Source organism: Carassius gibelio, chromosome B20 (assembly GCF_023724105.1).
Source record: "Carassius gibelio isolate Cgi1373 ecotype wild population from Czech Republic chromosome B20, carGib1.2-hapl.c, whole genome shotgun sequence".
In the NCBI taxonomy this organism is placed as follows: Eukaryota; Metazoa; Chordata; class Actinopteri; order Cypriniformes; family Cyprinidae; genus Carassius; species Carassius gibelio.
The window spans coordinates 20,030,159-20,052,274 of NC_068415.1; the positions used below are offsets into that span (position 1 = coordinate 20,030,159).

Genomic DNA, 22,116 nt, shown 5'->3' on the forward strand with positions numbered 1-22,116 from the left:
GATGAAATCACAATTTTGGCCTGGGAGGTGACAAAGGGGGTGAAAAAAAAAACATAGGCTTCTGATCATTTGAAAAACTTCATAGAGGCTAATAGATTGAGAAGTTACTGCTGTTATTCTGTCTAGTTTGGAGGAGTTTGTCTAAAGAAAGTATCATAAATAGCCATGACTCTGAAGCAGATATCAGCACCTAAGAATGTTTGTGAGTGGTTCAAGCTTCCAATCCAAAACATTCCAGTTTATCTATTAAATTCTCACTCATTGTGATTCAAATAGAGATATGAAAGAGATCTATCCAATCATTCAGCTCTTACACATGAACTCATTTCATGCTTTTTCTCGCTCACTGACTCACTCGCAAACAAAAAAAATTCCTCACAGGCTCCCATGGGAAGGACTTAGATTTATGTATGTTTATTTACTTCAGCACAAGCCGTCTCGTAGGGTTCAGGATTCCCAGAGGAAAACCAGGAATTTCTTTCACCACAAATTCAAACACCGACCACACAATTCCAAGGAGCTCTTTATCACTTTTTTACATCAAAGAAAGTCTATCTTGGATCTTAATTTCTGTTCTTTGTTAAAGGCTGTGTGCTCTATAGCCAATTTTGATTTTACTCAAAACTGCATTACTTTTGGAGAGGTTTTCTTTGAATTTGTGTCCTGTTCTCGATATCAGTGATTGCTCAACTTGCTTTGGAAGCTTTTATGAAAAAGAAGTACACTTTGGCATACTTTTAAAAAGAGTACTGTTTATGGAAATAACAGGCTATATTTTTGAAAGAACATACTAAATTATTTTAATTAGTAGAATTCCCTGTCATAATTACAGTAAATAGCTGTGCGTGTGGATTTGTTGCTGCTGTAAAGAAATCTGCTCTTTTCACAGAATTTTGTAAAAGAAAATAGAAAAAAGAACATTCACGGTATTATAGCTAATTACGTTTTCCACTACAATGATTTTAGAAGCTGATATGTCCAGACTAAAAAATACATTGTTTCTAGAAGTGTAAACTATAAATACAAATTATTTGCAATAAAAAAAAAGTTTAAATGTATAGCTTAATAAATGCAATTAGCTGAAATTGTTTGACCCACTTAAGGCTTATGTAATTTCATAAATTGTCTTTGAAATCTGGTTAAAGTTAAAGTAGTGTTTGTTATTATTACTAAATTATTTTTAGATGTGCACATACAAAACAATTAAGCACGGTTCTTTTTCACAAGGGAGTTAAAGGCTAAAGAATCGTTTGATGAAAGGAAGGCTAGCATATTGTTAGCATCACACTCATGTCTTAAATTAAGCACAACTGTCGGATGGTGAGTCATACGCCGACAAAAGGGACCAAGTGTGTGCAAGTACATAACAACCAGAATATTTGGTTGCTTGTATTAGGAAGGCAGAAGCCATTGAGTAGTCACGGTTTGGTTGTTTTTCATGTAATAAACATCCCCCGTTTTCACAGCCGTGGTCAGCTTTGGAACATTAGCTTGTGAGGAAAGTTTTCAAAGAGGAAAAATAAAAATGAATTGCCTAATGTGAAGAATGTTTACACTTTATTTTATCGCCACATCTTCTATAATGTGTCTCAGGAATACTGATTCTGAATGATTCGTGAACACCACACGACTTTATGAGCTCTGTGTTTCCTCTGAACCCATCGGTGAAAAATCTATTGAGGCTGAAGGAGTTCATGCATGTCACATTTGTGGTGCGCTAATGTGTTTTCTGTGGTGGAATCGGGCAATCAGCCATTTACAACACAGAGATCCTCTGCTTTTAGCCATAATGCCATTTTCTTTCACTGAAATACACTTAGATAGTTTAGAGACAGAATTTGTGTTGGCCTTGTCATGTTTTGTGTCAAATGATCTTCCTTTCACCTTTTTTTTGTGTGTGTGTGTGTGTGTGTGTGTGTGGGCAAGTTTCCTGTGAGGGTTAGGGTTAGGGGTAGGGTTGGTGAAGGGCGATAGAATATACAGTTTCTACATTATAAAAGCCATTACGCCTATGGGATGTCCCCACTTTTCACAAAAACAAAAGTGTGTGTGTGTGTGTTATGACATTGAAGGTGTCAGTATTAGTGTTCATTTCATACAGAGAGTAGAAAGCACATTTGGATTTGGCATGAACTTCATTTACTGTATACAACAGCTCGTTCTGGTCCTCAAACTTGATTGGTCGAGTTGTGTTCCAAGACTGCTGATGTAACAGTCCAACAGCAACCAAGTCTTGTCTTTTCACAGTTTGTATCACTGCGCTTCCCAGTGTTTGTTTTAGACACATTAAGCTGTATAATACTGGTTTATGTTTTTGTTGATATAAAAAAAAATCAGAAACCGTTCTTTGAATTCATGTTTTTGACTTCCCGAATCAATGAATGTGTTTATTCTTATTGTGAATGGATCATGCATGCACATATTTAATTTTTCTTGATGTCGTTTTTTTTTTCATTAACATGACATAACTTGATCTTCCAAGTCTCTTTACAATTAACTATAAGTTTTTATTCTTAATATCTGCCTCCATCCAATCAGTAACTGATTAAATTTTGTTGCAGGTTACTTTATGACAGTAGTTGGCAGCAAGTGACTGTCCTTATAGCAATTAATTGAATATTTCAACTCACTGATTTCTTTCAGGAACGATCAAGTGACCGAATTGTGACCGACTCAACTACCTATTTCTGTATTTCTTGACTCTATCTTTTCCAAAATCAGCCAGTGTCTTTATAGGTGAATCACTGAATCTTGAATTCAAACTATAACAGCTTTATTCATTCAAAACTCTGATCCATTGAAGTGACTGGCTATGTCCAAAATCAAATACTCTCGGAGTTGGTTCTTATTTTGAAGTAATTACTTTGTGACCATTAAAAATTATGTTCTCTATAGTATGAAGGTGTGTAGTATGTACTCAATCCAGAAATACTTCATCATATCATCATAGTCATGTGACCTTCCAGTGTCAGTTATTGCAAATCCTATTTGCCTATTTAGTAGCTTATTCAGATATAGACACTGTCTTTATTAGTGAATCACAGAATCATGAACTCAGCCGTTTCGTTCAACCACACTGATTTGAGGAACAATAAACAAGTGACTGGGTGTCATTGTTTCATTGTTTCATTTATCCCCAGTAAAATATGGAGTGCCACAAGGATCTGTCCTAGGTGTATATGATCATATTACCCCAATTTTACAGTCTCTTCACTGGCGACCTATTAAGTTCCTTATCAGTTACAAATTATTATTACTTTCCTATAAGGCCCTAAATGGTTTATCTCCTGCGTACCTAACTAGCCTTCTACCACGCTACAACCCATCACGCACCCTAAGGTCACAAAACGCTGGACTTTTGGTAGTTGATGGCAAAGTCCACCAAAAGGATAGAGCTTTTTCGCATTTGGCTCCCACACTTTGGGATAGCCTTCCTGATAATGTTTGGGGTTCAGAGACACTCTCTCTGTTTAAATCTAATGAATTTTACTTTGTGGAACAGCAGCTATGCTAATTATATCTCTATTTGTTTCTTTGTTTTGCCACGGGATGTAAATGCCGTGGCAAAACAAACTAAGATTTACACAAGCTCCAGTCTGTATCCAGAACACCTGAGAAGAGATGATGCTGACCCCTTAGGGGACCCCAGATGATGCTAACCCTGAAGCAACATACAGAACTAACAAGTATTGCAACAAGTGTGACTGCATCATATAATAATTGCTGTTAATAGTGTTCATCGTCTGATTGACTACGTCTTGTATACATTTTTCTGAAAATTCCTTTCATATGCACATAAACTGACAGTCACCACTGATAAGATGCTACTACTTAATGCAGAAACTTATTTTTCTCTAAAGTTGCTTTGCAATGATTTGTATCATAAAAAGCGCTATACAAATAAACTTGAATTGAATTGATTGTGCAAGTAACTGTTTTCACTGACGGAGCAGTTGTTTGCCAAAAATGTAAGTTACTCAATATTAACTTGTTTAATGTACTGTTTTGTTAAAGCAATATTACATTCGCAATTGTGCTGTTGGTCTAATCTGTCAGCAGTGCTTGTGTAATATATATCCTTAACAGTACAAATGCATAGTTTTTGGAGCTGCATCACTAAAAGTTCCTGCCTGTCATAATATATCAAATGCTAAACCATATGTATAAAACATACCATTAAAAAAAGAAAAAAGTAGGCCTATTAGTCAATGTGCTGGTCCTGAATAATGCCAGAAACCCAGTGTTGGCAGTAATTCAAAGTGCATAGGTTAGAACAGGTTAGCGGATTTAAAAAGCCCCGGAGGCAACTAGAACATTAGCGCCACTCAACACTAATTACCCACTCGAACAGGGGCTCATAATTAGTCTTGTCAAAAAATGTGATTAAGCACTACATCCACATGCATACAAATGGCTGTATCCATGACCTCTGCTGCTCTGCCCGGGATTTGCCCCGCAATGTTAAAACTATTTAGAAGGGTGTAGCACCCAGATCAGCCAGCAAACACAGCAACTCGTGATGAACAAAATATGACTGTAATCATAGATATATGCCAGATGTTTGTAGGAAAACACGCTCTGTGTTTAAAAACTATGCTTGTTTTACATATAAGCACTGGAGAAACAGAATCCCAGAGGGTGGGGGGAACTAACCAATGAGCATCTCTCATCACTGAAGCCCACTAACAGCAAAAATCCGTCTGTTCAAGCCCCATGGACTGGGGGAAGTGTTGATTAATGAGTCATTGTGCTCAGTTACTTTTCCTTTCAAGTAAGTGTTATAAGCAGCATTCCGGGATCTAATTACTGTAAACACAGCATAGCATTAGACGTATGTGAGGCTTCCACAAAAAGATTTCCACAGACCCCTCTGCCACACTCACATTTCCAGTTAACGGCTCTCTGAGGACTAGATGCGTAACTTTAGACTCATAAGGAGCTGATAGTAATCAGAACTGACAGGAGACAAACTTCCACATTTTTTGATTGAATTACTGTACTATTAAATAAACAATTCTCACAATTCTATTTTTTTTCCTCAGAATTCTGAGTTGATACCTCACAATTCAGATAAAAAAGTCAGAACTGCAAACTTATGAGAAAAGTCAAAAGTATGAGATGCGTATAAACTCCAAATTCTAATAAAAAGCCAAAATTATGAAGTATGAACTTGCAATTCTGAGAAAAAATGTCAGTTGTGATATAAACTCTAAAAAAAACTGTGAGATAAACTTGCAATTGATTGAGATGCAAACTCAGAATTATGAGAAAAAGATAATCACCTGCTTTAAAAAAGAAAAACATTATTTATCCATCTGCTGCCTACAAGTACTTCCTTTAGCTGCATAACTGTAAAGTGAAGGACAGCTTATAATTTCTTTAAAAGATAAAGAAAACCTGCTATCAGCGAGTAGAGACAGTCTTTATATTGGCTCAGTGTTGTTTATGTGTCAAGTGTGTTTAAGTTTAAAGAGCAAATATATTAAGGGAGTGAGAATAACATTGTGACATTATAAACAGCAAGTGTGTGTGAAGTCAAAATCAAAGTGAGAACGAGTCAAATTTGGTTTGGTCTTTAAACCATTTCAAATTGCAAAAATATCAAATATGTCAAAGACCTATGGTGTACTGGTAAATGTTTCATATTAAATAAGACACTTTAGAAGAGTAACATTATTAAATGAATGTGGGTCAATACAGTAATGGTTCTGGACTGTTACACTGTCTATAAAGTAAATGAAACAGCCCCATGCCGATTATTTTGGTATCCTGACATTGGAGCCTGAACATATGATCCATTGGCCACTATCTCTGTGGAGGAGCGCCTCACCATACATGGCTCTGGATCTATCACTGTGGCTTACAGTCAAATTCAGGTTAAAGGTTGAGTCAGACTATGTGTGGGCTTCATATGCCCTCTGGTGGATATGGAGAGAGAGAGAGGTATGAATCACATCAGTTCATAAATATAAAACAAAACATAAGAAGAACTGCATTTGTTCGCTTGTATGACTATATCATCTAACAGCAGCTGCACAAATGCAGCGGTATATAAAGTAATTTAAAGTGTGTTAAATATGAGGTATGTTTGTTAACCGCACCATATTAATAAAAGATGGAATAACATTCACTTCACTCTTTTTTTTTATTTTATTCTAAAAGTTCACAAAAATGACATTTTAGTTAGGTTAAGTTTTAAAAATTTTCAAACAAGCATTTGCTTTTTTTCAACCGCAAACATACAAAAAAAAAATCACTATAAAAAAATCATCTTTAACAACATATACTGTACAGGTTTATCTGTATTCATGCCTTTTCGAGTCTTAAATGTGTATTTTGAAATAAGGAGTTGGTCAGAAAGCATGTCAACTCCTGCATTCAATCTTATGTACCTAAGGTTACTTGCTTTACAATCCATACTCCGAGACTACAACACTGCCATAGTGTATTTAGTGCATAAAACAAACAAATATCTCTGAGAGATTTCCAGATATATTTTGAGGATCACTACTTTGAAGGAGTCCCTAGTCGATTTTCACCGCTTCTCCAGTTTCTTAAACTTGGCCTCTGTGAATAAACACACAAACAATTAGACAAGTGAACCACAAAATACTGAGAGTACTTCAGTTACACATCGGAGTATTATTTTAATCTCACAAAATGAGCTCACTACTATAACAAAAGAGAAACCAGAGCATTTATTTGGTCTTATAGCACCATCTAATGTCCATTTAATCAACTGTTCAGTGATACATTCAGGGGTCAGTTCTTTTTCAAGAGGGGAGTATAATAATGTGAGTATTGCTGTAACTGTGTCTACAGACCTACATATAAAGAAACTAATAATTTCATTAAATTAGCAGGCAAAAAAAAATATATATATCATAAGCTGACTTTGAATGATGGTCAATTTAACATTACAAGAGATACAGTACTTTTCAATCAATACGTATGATTCATTATTTGATTTCAGATCAACTGCAAAAGTAAAATGGTTATAAAAGTAGCTGCACAGCAAAAATAGAAATTGTGTGTGTTGGTCATCTGAAGTGGGCGCCAACAGAGCAGACGGCTGTATTGATTATGATTAGAAATTCTCTCTTCCAGACAGGACACAGATTGCTCTTCAAAGAGTGCAACAGGGATTGCATTTTTCTGCATTTTAGCACTTCTGGTTCCGTCATCCTGAAGTCAATGTTTTTTTGTTTGTTTGTTTTTTTGACCAGGTGTTAAGTTAAATGCTTGACATAAGGTCTGTGGTGAATGCAAGCAAGATATTTTCATGTTTTATTCTACCATTTAAGACACAGCAGAAATAACTACTTTTTTTTCTTTTTTTTTACAGCTTGTCTTAAAAAAAAAAAACATTTGGTAACATTAGACATCAACTCGAGGAGTTAAACTCATCTACATATTAGTCCACTTTTTTGACTGTATTTAGACTTCAGAACTGGTAAAAACTGTGTTCGTTTGTGAAGATTATCATGATGATGAACAAAAAGTGCAAGAATCATAAACTTTTGTTGCTCACAGAGCTTATTTTCTGCAATAATCCAAATGGTCAACCTATGGTCATGACCCTTTTGTTTTCAGTAAATTCAGATTAGGTTCAATCAAAATAATTCAGTTCAAACAAACCTAATGTTGTCCTTCATAATTTATGTCATTAATAACTCACCCTCATGTCGTTCCAAACCCGTGAGACCTTCGTTTATCTTCGGAACACAGTTTAAGATATTTTAGATTTAGTCCGAGAGCTCTCAGTCCGTCCATTGAAACTGTGTGTACGGTATACTGTCCATGTCCAGAAAGGTAAGAAAAACATCATCAAAGTAGTCCATGTGACATCAGAGGGTCCGTTAGAAAAATACATTTTGGTCAAAAAATAGCAAAAACTACGACTTTATTCAACATTGTCTTCTCTTCCGTGTCTGTTGTGAGAGAGAGTTCAAAACAAAGCAGTTTGTGATATCCAGTTCACGAACGAATCATTCGATGTAACCGGATCTTTTTGAACCAGTTCACCAAACTCGAGTACGAGTCAGTCTTTTGTTCATTATCTGGCTCGGCTCGGTGTTCATCTTCATCTCTCTCTTCACAGCAGTTCAGTCAGTGTACTGTTTGAGTAAATGAATTACTCTGGGATATTGATTTGTTTGAACTCAGAGGGAGTGTCAGCCACATTAAAAAAGTTAACAGCTTAAGTTATTTGTGGATTAATTCGTATTGGAGATGCAAATCGTTTAAAACTATTCAGTTCGATTTGGCGAATTGGTTCAAAAAGATCCGGTTACAGCGAATGATACATTCAGAAACGAATATCACTACACTGCTTTGTTTTCAACTCTCTCTCACACAACAGACAGGGAAGAGAAGACAATGCTGAATAAAGTCGTAGTTTTTGCTATTTTTGGACCAAAATATATTTTCGATGCTTCAACAAATTCTAACTGAACCTCTGATGTCACATGGACTACTTTGATGATGTTTTTCTTACCTTTCTGGACATGGACAGTAGACCGTACACACAGCTTCAATGGAGGGACTGAGAGCTCTCGGACTAAATCTAAAATATCTTAAACTGTGTTCCGAAGATAAACGGAGGTCTTAGGGGTTTGGAACGAAATGAGGTTAAGTTATTAATGACATAATTTTGCTATTTGGGTGAACTAACCCTTTAAATTAATATGAACTATATAAAAGCAAATAATAAAACAGTAAAAAAAAAAAAAGAAAAGCTCCCAGTGTTCTCCAGAGAGCTGTTGGTTTTTGTACTCACCCAGTTTCTTTGAATATGTGTCTAGTTTATAAGCAGCCTGTTCCAGAGCCGTAACCTGCTCCTCGATCTGGTTAATCTGATCCAGATAAGGCTGCAAACTGGCATCTAAAGCCAAAAATAAGAACATAATTTATGATGATCAACATATGGCTTGAATACTGACTAATGTTATTAACCAAATCACAAGGTTAATAAAACCCTATAACACTGGCTGATTGTATATACTGCTGCTGTTTCTCACATTTCTGGTTGAGATCTTGTAGATTGCGGCTGATGTTGATGGATATGTCCTTCATCTCCATGTACTTCAGACTGCTGAGTTTGTTCATGTTCTCCAGGAGTTTGTAGTCCTCACAGGTTGCTGAGTAAACAGAACAAAGATTACACACAAACTTCTATATATAAGTTGAAAGAGAGAGAAATATATGAATTATTGCTCTTCTATTATCATTACCGGTGAGCTCTCCCTGTAAGAAAACTGCCATTTTGTCAAACATGTCTCTGCAGAGCTCATTGATCTGAGGTTGAGCGGGTTCAGTGGCCTCCTCTGCCGTCTCCACTCCTCCGTCATCTGGTACAGACAGCATAGCAAACACTATTAGAGTCCTACTAGTGAGCTGTTTATCTAGGCTTCATTTTTAAGCACTAACGTTAAATGTATTTGATGCCCACTAGATAGAAAGGTTACTGGATTTTGAGACACAAACAGTCTAGGTACAAATGCACACAAAACGCATCATTCTCTTTGGAAACTGGACAAGTGAAATACCCCGAAACAGGTTGCATTAACTCAAAAATAAGACCCAAACACAACAACACTGGAGAGCTGAGAGAATCGTAATAGATGAAGTTGCATTGACTTGCACACAAGCTGGTCTGTTTATAAAACGGCTTACTGTTATTACTGGATCTTTTGGCTTTTTGGTTGTCTGTCGCATCGTTCGCGGCCGCCTCTGTCTCGTGCTCGACGGTGAGGTCTGTCGGGGGAACCGGGGCTTTACTGATGCTCTCCATCGCCGCGGCCTCCTCTCCCGTGGCTGCCATGTTCACATCACATGATCACATGACCAACCAGTTTCACGTGACTCCTCGTTTCTGTTTTTTTTTCTCTCTCTCTCTATTATGCAGAGAAATAAAACCGAATTCTTTTTAAATCTGGTGAAACGAAACTCATACAAGTTTTTTTTTTTTTTTTTGATAAAAATGATAACGTGGTCGGATTTGATACTCTTGCTTCTTTTGTATGTAATATAACTTTTGGCGTGCATGTCAGATACAGTTCCTAAATACGAGATGTTAAATATAAAGGTGTATCATTAAGGGTTATAATTAATAAAGTATATGTCAAAACCCACATGTTTCATATACAGATATGGGTGGGGCTGCCTGACAACTCTGCCAACTTAAAAAGAGTGGAGCAAAGAACAATGAGCTTCTATCAAGTGTATTTCCGGCCGAGTGCATTTCAAAATAATGATTATTTCATGTATTTTCATGTGGATTCTAAATGCTATATAAATACATACATACATACAGAGAGACACAGAGAGAGTCGATATAATTAATTAAAATTAAATTTTTATAAAATTAAATTATAAATTAAATTAAATTAAAAACCAGTCACGTGATGCACAATAAGCTGATAAAATAAACGAATAAGTAACTGATCAATTTCTAATCTGCTTAATATCATATTTTACTATTTTACAAATTTTTACACATATATGAATGATCAGGGATATAATATACAAATTATTACACATATAAATAAATACAAACACACACACATATATATACATACACACATATATATACATGCATACATATATACATACATATATATATATATATATATATATATATATATATATATATATATATATATATATAGTGTTTACTGTATATACAAGCATTTTACTTTCAAGTGTCATTTAATGTGTAGTAGTTTGAATGCGGATTTTTTTATTTGACCTTTATTTTGAAAAGTGTTTCCGTCTACACCCACCTAGCGATCGATTGGCGTCGCCCGCTTCACAGGCTTGGCGTGGCCCGCTCTCAGCCCGCCGCCCTCTGCCTGTGACGGGAATCCATCGTGACAGGATACCAGCAGCACCACCGACTGTAAACATGGCGGCGTGCACAGCCGGATGCCTGTGCTATGTGCCCCCTTACTGAAGCCCGGATCATCGACACACTTCCATGATGGAGACAGAGGAGGAGCAGCATATGACCACGCTGTTATGCATGGGCTTCCCAGACGCGGTGGCCATCCGGAAAGCCCTGCGCCTGGCCAAAAACGACATCAACGAGGCTGTCGCGCTGCTCACCAACGAAAGCCCGGGACTCGGATACGGCTACGAGCCGATGGAAAGCGGCCCTTCCCCGGGCTCCGGCCTCAGCGGAGACGGCGAGAGCAGCGGGCGCACGGGCACCGGAGGGTTTGATCCTCCGCCTGCGTATCACGATGTCGTGGAAAGTGAGGTATGATTATGAAACGCGTGCATTTTTTATATCAACCACCGGGACTGTCAAAAACCGGAGAGAAAGGCGAGCGCACGCCTTTATCGTCTCTGCTTAAACATGCATTACCTGTTGTGCATGCGCTTGCAACACCTGATGAAGATGGCAAGATATTATCGCTTAATGTTGCGTCCTTACAAATCAATTCAGCACAGGCATTCATTCACATGCCAGCAGAAGTTAAAGGATCTTGGGGGATGGGTGTCGTAGATTGCATTTAAACGCATGACTTGTTAGTTTACTTTGCTTTTATTTGCGTGTTGATAGGGAAGCGTTCAGCCAATGGAGTGTGTTTCCTCCTGATCAATTATTAAACTAATCTCTGTTAAGCAATAGCTGGAAACGTGTGGCTGATGATTTTCATGTCAGTGTGTTAAACCATCGAGTGTCATTAGACTGCAGCATGCCGTCTGTTGTATTATCTCTGATATTGAACAGTATTACTGGGTTCAGTTGATCAGGCTTTGAGGAGCTGCTGTTTATTAACGTGCATATGAATTCAGTTTTGTCTGCTACTGTGCTTGGGGTCTGCAATCCCACAGGTCTCAAATTATTATTTGGATTATGATACAAGCGTTCTGCGGGTCTTAACGAGATCTTAATTCACATTTCCACAAATCACAAGTTGATTTGAAAGGTCTTGAACTGAAATAGAAATTAATGAAATGATGGTATTAAATGTTGCATGTGCTTATATATATTTTTATAATATAAAATTAAAATGTGTTTATGTCCTGTTTTCTGAAAAAAGTAATTGCGTGAATGTTTAAAACAAGCAAATATTGCCAACGGGGTATGAAAACTTGTTTTTCTAATAAATTAAAATTATTTTTTTTTCTGAGCCCATTGGCAAATATTTGTTTTAATCATAAACTCTTGTCCGGCTCGATTTCTCATAAAACCAAAAAAAAAATTCATTTGTGCAATTTTGCTTCCCAAGTAAATGTGTTTTGATTTAAGAATCCGTGAAATGAAACAAAATGCTGAGAAAAAGCATTGCTTTTTTTTTTGCAGTGTGATCAGAATGTATTTTACAGTAAATGTCACTTCACAGGCTAGTGGATGACAAAAAGTAATTAATTTAGATATTTTTCTTCTAATAAAATAATTAAAAAGTAATAGAGACATGTTGTAAGTTGTATTTTCAAACTTTAAAGCATTGTTATACAGCGTTTCCTAAATCTTAAAAACTCGTATATTTATTTACCTTTGTATAACCCGCAGAAGCCCTGGGGTAAACAGCATTAGTTATGTGTAAAGCTTGTCTGATATGAGGCCACTGAGTCTGATATAGGCTATTTCCCAACTGTTGCAGTGTTTCTTTCGCTGTTTCCCTCGTGAATTCTTTGACCTGTTGGTCAACCGCAGTCCAAACTGAAAACTAAGTGCTGTGATTTTAAGTGACCATGTGGGTCAGTGCAGCTAGTCTTGACTTCAGCCTGTGTGAAAAAGCCCTTTAAATATGTATCAGTGTTACTTCAACCATTGGTTTTAACAGTGCTGAAAAGCAGATTGTTGTAGCTATTTGGGGAAATAACATTTTTAAATATACTACTAATCTGATGATATTCCTGCATGTTCGGTTCTGGTGTTTTTCTAACCAAGATTTTCAATCAAGTTGCCGAATATATTTTACACTGAATAAACTGTCCGACTTTCAAGTAGGCCTGGATGATGCGGACCAAAAATCACGTATTTTGTATTCTTAGGTTGAAAGGTGATACACATCATATAGCACAGTATTTTAATTTTCTTTTTTTTAATATTTAAATTTCAATTCGATATCACGATGCACTGCAACCTCAGTTTTTACATTTTACTTCACATAAACGCAATAAACGCAAGCAGTCAGATATATGAACTGAACCTGACCTGGTTTCTCGGGTTTGTGGCATTACCCACTGTGAATTTTACTTGTGTGCGACATGATTTACACACAGCGTGTCTTCTCCAGGTCATGCTTACCAGGTTGTTTGTAAAAGCCAAAATGTGCCCAGATGTCGGCTTTTAGGCTACGTCCACACGAAGCCGGAGCTTACCTCAATCAGATCTTGTTTTTGACTCGTTCTAAAAAAAAAATCCCATCCACATGGCTGAAAATATCTGCATCCAAACAAACCCAGTGAAACCGACTGAAAACGATCAGTATGTGGCGCTGTCATTTTACCACAGAGCTGCACTAAAAATGAAGAAGAAGACTCGGAGCATGCGCATAAACCTTGCGCGCTGTATACAAACCACTGTTGTTATTGCTCTTATGTGACTTAGTGGTGTCTTACTAGGGTCTACATGTGGGGTGATGACATCATCGTTTCAGAAAATATACACAAAAACGCGATTTCAGATTTATCCACTCTGGGACCTGGTTTAAAAAAATAGCAGTTTCACCTTCCGAAAACGCCGAATCTGTGTGGATGAAATGCCTATCCGTATTCAAAGAAACGCGTCTCCGTATGGACGGGGCCTTACAGTAGTTGGAGCATTTTTATTTACTCTCACTCGCCTCCCCCCGCCATTGTATGCTACCATGACAAATGATGTCAGAAAAGCGTCAATACGTGATAATCGGTAATGGTCTATTACTCAACCGATAACGAATCGTCCTCGTCTGCATTGCCTGCACAATTAATCGAATTTCTAATCACGATTACAATTATGGATGCCACAATTACGTAATCATTGAAAGCGGCAATTAATTGTTCAAAGTAGGGCTGTAAATATCGAATATTTTAGTAATCAAGTATTCTACCAATAATTCTATCGATTACTCGAGTAATCGGATAAAATGTGTTTTTCACTGTCACAAAAACGGGCTGATGACTTCCTTGTTCTATAAAGTCCCTCCTTCAGAAATACATAACAAGTTCTGATTGGGCCAGCGGTTCCTGTGTTGTGATTCGACAGCAGCTGATTGGATTAGTTTTGAGAAGCAAAACTAGAAGTTAGGAGTAGATTTGATAGTTGTGGGGGTATTCAAAATAAAGATCATTTAATCATACAATTACTATTGTTTTGCATTAATAAGTGCATTCACTAATAATATTTCATGTTTATTTATTGTTTATTTTTCTTTTGTTTATTGTTTATACAGATTTAAAATTAAATCACTAAGCTTGATTTAAGATGCATACAAAACAGGTGCATAACAGGTGCCAAATCTATTTTTATGTACAGAAAAGGTATATATTCCACTCTTAAATGTTCCATTATCTTTCTAGCATATGGAACTGACCAACTTAAGTGATTATGTGTGGTTTAGCAGCAAATTGAAGAAAAGTTTGTGTGTCTTCTTACTTTATACACACGACAAAATTTGATTTCTTGATGATTTGATATTTTATAATAGTGATTCAAATCCGTTGAGATGGCAAACAATTCACAATAAAAATGAAGTAGGACTTTATATTGAATGTATCTCTGAGGGGGACTGATTATCTTTTAAAAAATGTACGAGGTATTTTCTTTTCATCTTGCCTCTGAGAGATGCATATTAATATATAGTTCATAAGCAGCTCTGCTTCGTTTACAGTGGTAACCCGGGAAACACTGTATCATTGCTGTTTATAAGCGCCACCTGCTTTTATGAAGCTACGTTAATAGTTTTTGTGAAGAAAACAAAAATAATTATTTAATTCAACAATTTCTTCTCTTCGCTGCAAATTCACCAGAGGACCACGACACACGTACTTTGCCAAAATATGAGATGAATTCAATTGATTACATTTTAAAAATGTATTAATGTTAACATTTTAACAGTTAACACAGAATCTTTGAAAACAATAAAATATATTTATTTGGGCACTATTTTTAATACAATTTTTTTTTATATTTTTAAAGTTGATTAGACATCATTTTTTATTATTAAAACAAAAAACTAAAATATTTGAACCATTGAAACAGAATCCAAAAAACAAATAATAATAATTTGACAATAAAACAAAAGTTGGGACACACAAAACTGCTTTCATAGAGCCCTATGTTTGTGATGCAATTATGAAGGTCTTTTTTTTGGACATGCCTGGCTGCTTTGTTTACTCCTGGTCTTGTATGTCACATGTTGCAAGTGCCATGTATCAGGACTATAAATAGAGCTGGCAGGCCTGGTCTGGAGTGTACTGGTACACACACGGGGTCTCTAGTTACCCAGCCGCTCCGCCCAGCACTGCGCAATGCAGTGGGGAACAACAAACAACTCGCTCAAATCACAACTTGCAGGATCACTTGCAGAGGTGCATTAGGAATAGAGAACATCATTCTAGGTATTAGGCAACAAACACATTAACACAGATGTCATAGGCATAGGACCAATTAGTTCACACATAGGGGAGGATTGAACCCTCTGAGGCTGTGTGTTTATCAGACAGTGGGCCCTACACACACACCCCACCCCGATCGCACCATGGCAACAGGTTTGGAATGTGCCATGTGACCTTACATTGCCCCCAAAGACCAGAGGCCTCCTGACAACACAAACTCTCTCTCGTCTCTTTAAATCATTGCACATGAACATCATGCCAACCTTAGATTGACTGTGTTTGTTTCGAAACATTCATATTACAAATTGGAAGAATGACCTAGAAGCCTTCTAAATGGGCTCAGAATGTTTTCACAGAATGTTTGCACAGCAAAATTATTATTATCTCCATCGATGCCAGTAAAACTCGGAAATTCGGAGTAGGACAATACAAGTGTCCAGTTACATACTCACATGTTTATTTCCATAATCAAAGGCACCCTTATGCTAGACAAAATGTGATTCTTGACCTTTATGAACAGTACACAAGTATGCAGGCTTAATAATATAGCATTAAAACTGTTCTGTGTATTATGTATTTCGGCAGAATTAACTGTTTGTTATTTATTTAATGAAGTATGAGTGATCCCTGCTGGTGTTATGGTGCGTCTCTCATCTTTAATTTTGAGACCGCGCTCTTCACCCCATCCTTGATGTGTGTGATCGTCTGTGTGGAAGCTCACAGTTTCTGAAGTGAGGAGGGAATATTTGCTTTATTTATTAGTTTTTTCGGTTTCAGCTATGGCTCTGTATGTCCATGTGTCCATCAGTTTACACTGTAATGATGCTTGCAGAATCGGTCTGTTTTAAAACTAAAATGTGGAAAACAGACGTTTGCTCATGCTGAGAGATAAGCAGATGTATGTGTGTGAGGAAATATCATATATGGTGTTAAGAAAATAAATGACACCGCAGATAAGAAGAATTCCTATTCTCTGTTTTTATTTGAGCTCTATAAGATAAGGCATGTTCGTTACTGTTCCTGTCTGGAACTATTTTTTAGCTTAAGGACAATATTTAACGAAACTTGCATACATTTTAACATACATTTTTGGCTTCGTGTCATGCCTAACAACGTCCTTCAGCTGTGACTTATTCACAATACAGCACGGCTTCTTGTAACTTATTGCTTACATATTACTTGGGATATATTATATTGTTTGTCACTTATATTTTATTTTAACAAAACTATTAAATATAGTCTTTCACAAACCTCTATTAATATTTGTTGCTTAAATTTATTTGTAGAATTTAAAATGATTGCTTTTAGTTATTGTTTTATTTATAATTAAGTTTTTACGTAATGTATTGTGATTTGTTTAGAATAAAAAGAATATAAGTATAGAATTGTAATATTGGGGTATTATTCTATATTAAATGTTTAAAATAATACCTGCTTTATTACCTGCATATCTAAAGTCTTCAGTGTCACATGATCCTTCAGAAATGATCCTTTAAATATACATAATCCTTCATATGATTTTGTGCTCAAGAAACATTTATTATTATTATAGTTAAAATCACTTGTGATGCCTAATATTTTTTGTTATTTGTAATTTTTTCTGAATTCCTCAGTTCAAGAACAGCAACAGCATTTATTGGAAATATAAATATTTTGTTATCTTTTGTGATCTTCTCTTGTGATCAATTTTTTCTTGATGAACACGTTAATTAAAAAAAAAAAACGTTAAAAGACCCCAAATGAACTCTTCAAACATGGAAACCTTTTAAATGACACCGTGGTATAATCGTAATATGAGGTTGTCTTAGTTGGTTAAATTTCAACCAACACCACTTCCCCTGTCATTTACATGGGTTCTATTTTCACACAGTTCCCTGAGGAGGCTTTTAATTTAGTTTAGCAGGCAAAAGTGTTCATATCAACATGTATGAATCAACTGTCAGTAGCGACCTTTTCCTGTCATCATTTTAATTAACATTTACAAATATAGATCAAAAGAGAGTTACGTCATAACATGTACTGTAACTATGTGCAAATGGAACTTATGTGGGTTGTAATTTGCATATTTTCCTACTTAGAACAGACTTGAAATGTTCAGATAAGAGATTTTCCAGATACAGTGGTATTTATATCTTTAGTATACACATTTATGTGATTAGAATATTAAAATAAGCCCCAGCTCGACTTCCGTGGTCTCTATTTCTGTCGCTCTTTTTTCGGAGGTCCTCACAGTGCAGATGGTTGTTTCCTCCAACAGAAAACAGAATAAGTCATTTGTTCCTGTTGCCTCTCTTTTGCTTCCCCAGCGCTTGCCTCTCCTCTCACCCTGCTCAGTGCGTCTTGTTTCTCCTGAACACAGAAACTGTCAGACTCCGTCAACAGAAACGCACAGATCTTTCACAAATCAATCGCTCCTCTAGAGCAGTTTAAAGTTTCCGTTGCAGATATTGTAATGAGATCATGTAGATAACTCTAATAACAACTCCGCTGTAAACTCAAACCATAACAATCTTTATGACATCTGCCATTGTGACTTATTTCTACCTCATTTCCACTGCAGACAAACGTCCTTCTTTGTCATTTCTCAAACGATATAATGTGAAATAGGACATTTCACCATAGAATAATTTTTTACTGCTCTTTTAAATATTTGTATATACGTGTGTGTGTGTGTGTGTGTGTGTGTGTGTGTGTGTGTGTGTGTTGTGTATGTGTAGCCTTGCATCATACATCGCTATGCTATAGGCGTTGGTCCTTTTTTTTTGCCTGAAAGTTTATAGGGGTCATGACATGGATTTTTTTTTAATGTCTCTTGAAGTTTACGTATAATAATTTCCTAACTTTAGTCTGAACCTCTCTCTACAATGCCCTGTTTTTAAGGGGCGTGTCCTTTAAGGCTTTTCAGTAATTGGCCACTGTTATGATTGGCTAACGTCATTGCGTAGGAAACCGTAACGCTCCTCACTGTTGCGTTTTGTCAACATGTGATGCAGCTGCAGTCAGTTCTAATACCACTTCATATTTCAACAATTGTTTTTGTGAACTCTCCCTGACACTGTGCCTCATTTACAAAACAAAATCCTCCGAACAATCCTCAGACACGATCTGAGTTGCCGTTAAAAATAAACTATGCACTTGTTCCTTATGCTGGAATCCTTCGGTCATCTGTACGTGAACTGTTTAAACGCATTAAAGTGAATGTTCTTTCGCTCCATTTGTCAGATTGACGACACACTCAAGCGTGTGGACTGTTTCAGAAAGCAAACGCACATCTAATTAATGTATCCAGTGTAGACAAGATAGCGTCAGTGATTGTAATATCTTTTTGCATTTGACGCAACACTCACATTCAGCATGATCAAGTTTCAAGTTGTTAGCAACTGAACGCCAGTGGGTGGTTCCTATACTAAGAAGATGATTATTTATTGATGTCTTGCTTTGGAGGCAGTGTTTATGCAAATGGACCCTTGGATCCTAAACGAGACGTTTTTGAAGCTTGATCAAATAAATATTTGTTTGTAATGAGGAGGATGTCTAAAGCTATGAAACTTGCAGGATGTTTTAATGGTACAAAGACCTCTTATATGCCAAAAGATTAAGGCAAATTTGATTTCTTATGTCATGACCCCATTTTTGCTAATGTCTTCTTTATCTTTGATGAAGACATTCAGTTTAAGTTAAATGTGGAACATTTATACTAAATGTAGTACCTTTTTACAGCCATCTCTACCTTGTTGTATGATATTACATAACCAGGTAGTCACCATAGTCTAACTTAGATACATCTGTGTAATTGGAAACCATTTTAGATTAGATTAGTATTTTATTGGCACATGACTGTGCCTGTGATTGGTGTAGTTTTGCTACAGATGAGAGAGAGTATGATTACTGTACTGAAATGTACATTGGACAATCTATACTGACCAAATATTAATGCAGAGAAATGCAAAAAGTTAATTTAGCACAGATTTGAGATGATTGAGGCATTACTTGTTAAACAGTCTAGTTGTGAAGAGGCTATTCTTGAAATATGCAACTAATCTACAACAACTGCCTGTGGAAAGCAAGAGTGGCATTAAAAGTTGTCTTTATGACCAAGATATACCATGGTGCTTGGTCAGATGATTTAAGTTCCTGCGTGACTGTCCTTTGTCATCATTCACAGCACACAAATGAAGCCAAGTCAAAGTGTAAAACTCCTCAGAATCAATGTAACCTCTCTGTCGCAGTTGCTCCTCTCAGTTTGAGCTCAGCTTAGTGTTAAACCTGCTTCATAATGGCTCTTTAATAAGTAAATAGTAACAGCTGAAGTTCAGTCAGTTCAAAAGAAGCTTAATTTAACCCTTAAACGCAGACCCTGTCCACAAGGAGGAATTCACTACAAATCCCTGATTTAAAAATGGATCCCAATTTTCCCTTTCTGACATTGAAAAACACTGATTTCTGGACTTTGGGAATGGCATAGACATCTGACATTCCCCTATGGAACAGAAAGAGTGAAGGTGACTTTCACTCTGTGTTGTTGTGCTGTCTTTCCAGACCTGATTGCATATTCACTTATTCCTCTCACTCAAGGGCAAACATATGCCTTGTATACTAATATTCCCCTGGAAGAAGTGTTTCCTGTTTGCCGAGTCCTCAGTTGCGCAGTAATCTGCTGCAGTGTGTACACTGATAATCACAACCATTCACAACCATTGAAATATCTGGCCTTTTAAAGTTGCTATATGATTTCAGCAAAGCTTAACATAAATAGCCTCAGAAGTCAGCTGCCAAGCTTATTTCATTTTGCGCTCTACTCAACAACAACAAATCTGTGCTGCTAGGATCTGCGCTAGTTGACTGGGTAACCACACTCCAGATTGCAGCATTAATTATGAATGTGAAACAGATGACGTAGGTAATACATTACATTCGGCTTAAAATGAGATATGTGGAAGTCACACAAGACGTTTAAGGACATTTGTTAGTTTTGAAATGAAGAATAAAAAGTCCGACATACATTAGTCAGGCTAATTATTCAGATGTTTGTCTTGAAGCTCTCCTTTAATATTTTTGAATGAATTTTAAGTAGGTATTGCATTAAATTAGATTTCTAGTAGGTATTATATAAAATAAATTAAGTTTCAACAATGTTGTGTTTATTTGCAATTTTTTCTATAATTGTTGTGGTGGGTTTAAGTAAGTTGTGTTATGAAGGCCTTTCTTTGGAGTTATTGACCAATGTTTATCCTGTTTCTTAGATGTTGGTTCTCTTCAAACATTCGTTCGGTATCTCATTATGGGAATAGCCTTGAGCATGATCAATTCTGGAAGTGCCAATTTCACAACAACTGTCCGTTGACAGACCAATCACGACAGTAATGCAGGAGTCCCACCTCCCTCATTATTTCGCTTCTAGTGGTCCCTACTTCATTCTCATTTTCTTCTAGTGAAGATCCTTATTGGAAGCTATCCTCAGCAGATCCTCATAATATTAGCCACTTAACCGTTCACGGACAAGCCTTACTTTTAGGTACGTCGCTGAACGTGGCTGCTTTTTGTTTTGCTTCCTTCAGAAATGAATGAAGTTGCTCCGTAGGCCTAGTGCAGCTGGGCAGAGATAATGGGCAAGATTTCTCCTGAACATCCTCCCCTCTTTGACTCGGACCCTTCGGCGGGGGACAAAGAGGAGGAGGAGGAAGATGATCGAGGAGGATTTGGAGGAAGACGAAGACGATGCTATCCTCCTGATGATGAAATTATGACAAAATGTATGCTGCGTCTTCGTTAACTAGACAAGACTGGACTTCAATGTTATTTGAGGACTACCGGACATTCAAAATGCATCCTATAGGCTATTTTCTTTCAAAATGTGCGTCCCTGTCATTGGATTGTGATTGGATAAGGGCCATTTGCATATCTAGTCTCATCATAGCAGCCGCAGTAGATGGATAGACTAATAAAATGTGAACTAGCGATCTGAAACAATGGCCTTAGCACCTGATGAGGTAGGGATAAGGTAACCAGATGTCCCATTTTTCCCGGGAGTCACAATTTGTTGTCGATTAACTTAAAGTTAGTGAAGGTGGGTTAGGCGAAATCATACTGATAGAAGTGCTCTCTCTCATTCTCTCTCTCTCTCTCTCTCTCTCTCTCTCTCTCTTTCTCTCTCTCGTGCACGCTCCACTTCCTCAGTTCTCATATACAGCGCGCGATCAGTTCTCAGCGCTCAAATACACACACGACAGTCAAAATGTTTATCGTATAGAGTAGTGGTTTTCAACCTGTGGGCCGCCAATTACTATTAAAATAAATAATATTGTTAATATATGTAAAAATGTCTAAGTAATTACATAATAACATCATTTGATATATATAATTAAATAATAAAAACTAAATATTAAACTGTAACTATGCTTCGACTTTTCGAGGTCGCTGATTGGTTTAAGAATAAACCAACAATTTATATTTTTGCTGCATATGCCGGCAGCCATATCACCCTGGAGCCCAAGACCGGTTTCCCACTGAAGCTAAGCAGGGCTGAGCCTGGTCAGTACCTGGATGGGAGACCTCTGAGAA

General features: G+C 36.7%; 2 protein-coding genes across 3 annotated transcripts in view; one reads left to right on the forward strand and one right to left on the reverse strand.

Moving 5' to 3' along the window:
- Window positions 1-6,126: 6,126 nt before the first annotated feature.
- LOC127983912 (biogenesis of lysosome-related organelles complex 1 subunit 2) lies at window positions 6,127-9,871 on the reverse strand. The gene is made up of 5 exons (XM_052586308.1): window positions 9,676-9,871; window positions 9,234-9,350; window positions 9,021-9,140; window positions 8,780-8,884; window positions 6,127-6,567 (listed from the first exon to the last, which is right to left on the reverse strand). Exons 1-5 carry the CDS (start codon window positions 9,821-9,823, stop codon window positions 6,536-6,538), a joined length of 522 nt encoding a protein of 173 aa, XP_052442268.1. The 5' UTR covers window positions 9,824-9,871; the 3' UTR covers window positions 6,127-6,535.
- A 940-nt stretch (window positions 9,872-10,811) lies between these two features.
- Window positions 10,812-22,116, forward strand: part of LOC127983906 (ubiquitin carboxyl-terminal hydrolase 24) — a 60,214-nt gene continuing 48,909 nt past the window's right edge. For both annotated transcript variants that reach the window (XM_052586300.1, XM_052586301.1), the window contains exon 1: window positions 10,812-11,260. In XM_052586300.1, coding sequence (XP_052442260.1) covers window positions 10,979-11,260 — 282 coding nt within the window. In that variant the 5' untranslated portion in view covers window positions 10,812-10,978. The remainder of the gene's footprint in view (window positions 11,261-22,116) is intronic.